The sequence below is a fragment of the Channa argus genome, chromosome 20, assembly GCF_033026475.1.
Source record: "Channa argus isolate prfri chromosome 20, Channa argus male v1.0, whole genome shotgun sequence".
Classification (NCBI taxonomy): Eukaryota; Metazoa; Chordata; class Actinopteri; order Anabantiformes; family Channidae; genus Channa; species Channa argus.
This window is the reverse complement of record NC_090216.1, coordinates 16,958,837-16,962,415: the sequence shown is the minus strand read 5'-3', so window position 1 is coordinate 16,962,415 and position 3,579 is coordinate 16,958,837. Positions and strand designations below refer to the sequence as shown.

General features: G+C 42.1%; 1 protein-coding gene across 1 annotated transcript; it reads right to left on the bottom strand.

Moving 5' to 3' along the window:
* Positions 1-480: 480 nt before the first annotated feature.
* LOC137105552 (somatostatin receptor type 2) lies at positions 481-3,339 on the bottom strand. Its single transcript, XM_067487929.1, has one exon. The coding sequence runs from the start codon at positions 2,955-2,957 to the stop codon at positions 1,953-1,955; it is 1,005 nt and encodes a 334-aa protein (XP_067344030.1). The 5' UTR covers positions 2,958-3,339; the 3' UTR covers positions 481-1,952.
* Positions 3,340-3,579: the final 240 nt, after the last annotated feature.

The window sequence follows — 3,579 nt, the reverse complement described above, 5'->3', positions numbered from 1 at the left end:
TCATTTTGAAATATCACATGAATTTACTTCTTTAAACCTCAAACTGTTATTTCAGTTAAAGCTTCTAATGAGTTCTAAAAGGAAATAAAATACCACATTACCCACAGACATCTGAAAGGGAATCCCAATTTTTGGTAAGGGGACATGAGCTAAAAATGTTGTTATCCCATTAATTTTGTTAATATTGTATGTTGTATTTAGACTCATAAAAAAAGTAGTAGTACCTAACAGTACTTTGCGTGTTGATGTTACTTCTGGCTTAAGTTACAGTAGAATTAAATATTATATATTTTTTATATTTGTTGTTATCTAAGTTTATATATAACTATTTAAGCAAAAAAGTATAGTAGTACAAGTATAAAGTGTGTGTATGTGACAAAGTATAAAGTACAGTACTTCTAAAAATTTAACATAATAAACTTGTAATGTGGCTGTGATTCTTTTTTTTTTCATTTTCATTAAATGAAATATTGCAGAAAATAGAGCCAAACATTAATATTTATTTCCCAAATGCATAGTGGTACAATCTAAAAAACTGCACTTACATAGAGTAGCATAGACATAGTAATGATCATCATAAAGTGATGTACAGTATGTGATCCCAGCCCCAGCGACAAGTCTTGTTTCACAGCCTCAGTAACACAATTTGTTTGCAAGATATATATTTTTGTGTGTAGCTGTGATGTAACTGGATTATACTGACACACTGATGGTTGGTAAAGTAAGGCCTTCTGTTTCAGCCAACTAATACAGATTGTCACAGACTTCTTTTTCTCATTTATACATATTTACATCAGTGATAATTGACAAGCAACATGTCTTCTGACAAACCACTTGTGTGAATTACCTGTTTGAAAATGTGTGTATAAATGCATTTTTTTTAAATATACATGCAAATCAGCCACAACATAGCAGAACCAATATACTGACTATGATCAAACGTTGTCAGAACACAGTGATGGGTCAGAGTGTTTATGTTAATTGAAAGGGGCCATGGCTCCAGTATAGTAAATAAAATTGTTCACCATTTGCCAGTTTGTTCCTCTTAAATCCTCTTAAATATGATGGCATCAAGCAGAGAACCTCAGTAAGCCTAAGGTGCACAAGGTTGCCCACAAGCATGTGTGGAGATGTGCGTGAATGGCCACCCAGGCATAAACACTCACATCCAACACCCTCCCACACTTAAGAGCCCCAGCACATAATCCAACAGCAGAGGCCAAGGCGCTTATCTGAGTGTGTGGCTCTGCTGTTGTTCAGCCAAACGCATGTGTCCTGTCAGTCTGTTTACACTCAACCTGTCCACACTTCAGCCCTCATGTGCCCCGTTTCATTAGTTCGGATAAAATGTTGACTAAGAGGACATGTAGTAGAATAGGTCCCCTAAGTGGTGTGAGCTATTAGAAGACAAGTTATACAACCGGTCGGTGACAGAGACTGGGGGGGGGGGTTGTCAGATAAAGATAAACTGAATTTTGCCATTTAGTATTTTTCTTTCTTTTTGCGTCTTTCTGGCTGTGTGAAAAAAGACTTCCAGAGAAAAACATTCAAACCAAATAGCCAACTTTTTCCACAGAGAAGACAGGGTCAAACAATTCGGCTGGGCAGAATGGATCCACAGTCAGTACTGAAACAGTGTAGTGTGTGATTACTACTGTTGAAACATCCAGCTTCTGTAGACACTTGGTCATTTGAGACATTTCTGAACAAAATTCACACCTTTGTAATCATACAACTCAAACTGGACAAAAAGCCAAAGAAAATAAATACACTGTCATTCTTAGAGACAATTGAAATACATTAATACACTTAACAGTCTCCTAGTAGAGAGAAAACATACTATTTAGAACAAATTCAGCAAATAGAAATGAGCAAATAATTTGTAAAGTTTCATGCAGAGACTCATAACAGGAAATCAGGCTAAATGGTGACTCAGTTTTTAGTTCTTTTCTTTATGCCAGAATAGTGACATCCAGCATAGCTCTGTCATTTAAATCATACCGTTCAGTGTTGCAGTGCATGTTGGGAGCAGGGCAGAGGAGGGTGCGGAAGTGCCTTCTGAAGGTGTCGGAAAGGCAGGCATACAGGATGGGGTTAGCACAGCTCCACGAGTATGACAGCAGAACCACAAACTCAAAAGCTCTGGTGAAGGTCAGGAACAGACCACTTTGGTACAAGGACCAGAAATTGAAGGTGTAAAATGGCAGCCAGCACATGCCAAACACGACCACCACGGCCACAACCATTTTGGTGACCTGACGCTCCAGTCGGTGGCTCTCTTGGTTTGGCGTCGAGGCCTGGAGTCGCTGGGACCTCAAGGTGAGCACCAGTGCTGTGTAGGAGGCGGTCATCACTGTGAACGGCAACGCAAACCCCATGATGAAAGTGTACGAGAGGACACCGAGCCACCAGGTGTCAGAGTCAATGTCCGGTATACACTGGCCGTGATCCGCCGAGAAATGAACAGCCATGGGAAGAATGGTGAGGAGTGAAAACAGCCACAGAAAAGCAGAAATGATCTTGGCACACTGTGGTCTTCTCCACCGTGCAAACCGAAGAGGGTTGGCCAGCGCCATGTACCGGTCGATGCTCATCACCGTCAGACAGAAGACGCTGGTGAATTGGTTGATGCCGTCCAGCACCATGACCACTTTGCAAGCTGTGTTGCCAAACATCCAGTTGTCTTGGAAGTTCTGGCTCGCTATGAAAGGAAGACCAACCATGAAGAGTCCATCAGCCAGGGCCAGGTTGAAAATGTACACCGTAGTGGAAGAAGACATTTTGTCTAGTTTCAAAATGGTAACAATGACCAAGGAGTTCCCAGCTAGTCCTGTGATACAAACCACTAGATAGAGAATGGCCATGGAGATGTGATAGCCATCAAAATTGCTCTCAAGGTAAAAATGCTCATCCACATAAGTCTGATTGTCTATATCTGATAATGATAAGGTGTCCATACTGCCTCAGTGTGTCAAACGTTCTGTGTCTGTAGAAGTTCCTCCGCAAGCAGCTCCAGAGTCACCTCTCAGCTCCCTGTCATAAACAACTTCAGTGAAAATCCTGAGAATCAAACACCGCTTTCAGTTTCACACATAGCCAGGCTTCAGCAACTCTTCAACTCCAATCATTCAGTCAATCGTTACGTCCTTTTATCTTCCAAAAAAAAAAAAGTCAAAGTTAGTTGCTTTGTGGAGGCATGGAGTGTACACTTCTCTCTGATACCCATGTGCACTTTGTCACATACGCACACTCAGTGACGCACAGCGTTGTGGACGTGAGCAGGACGACCGGCAGCTCGAACACTTGCCTGAGTGCTCTTTCACCCTGGGAGCCCTTTTATATCTCTGCCTCCCACGGTGTGCGATGAGTGTGTCTACTACTGTGTGTGTGTTTGTGTGTGGACCCCCGACCCCCACCCTCCCACCTCTCTAGATCTTGTGATAAACTCCGGTTTGGCTCGTTCCCCTCCCGAGTGCCCCCCTTCTCCACCAGTCCCTCTGCTGTAATGCTGTTTCCAAGGTACACCCTTGACCCATCTGCAGCAAAACTTCATTTTTGGAACTTTTCCTCTCAACTCTT

Bases quoted from the DNA above. Each gene is read 5' to 3' on its own strand.
- LOC137105552 (XM_067487929.1), bottom strand. From the start codon at position 2,957: ATGGACACCTTATCATTATCAGATATAGACAATCAGACTTATGTGGAT.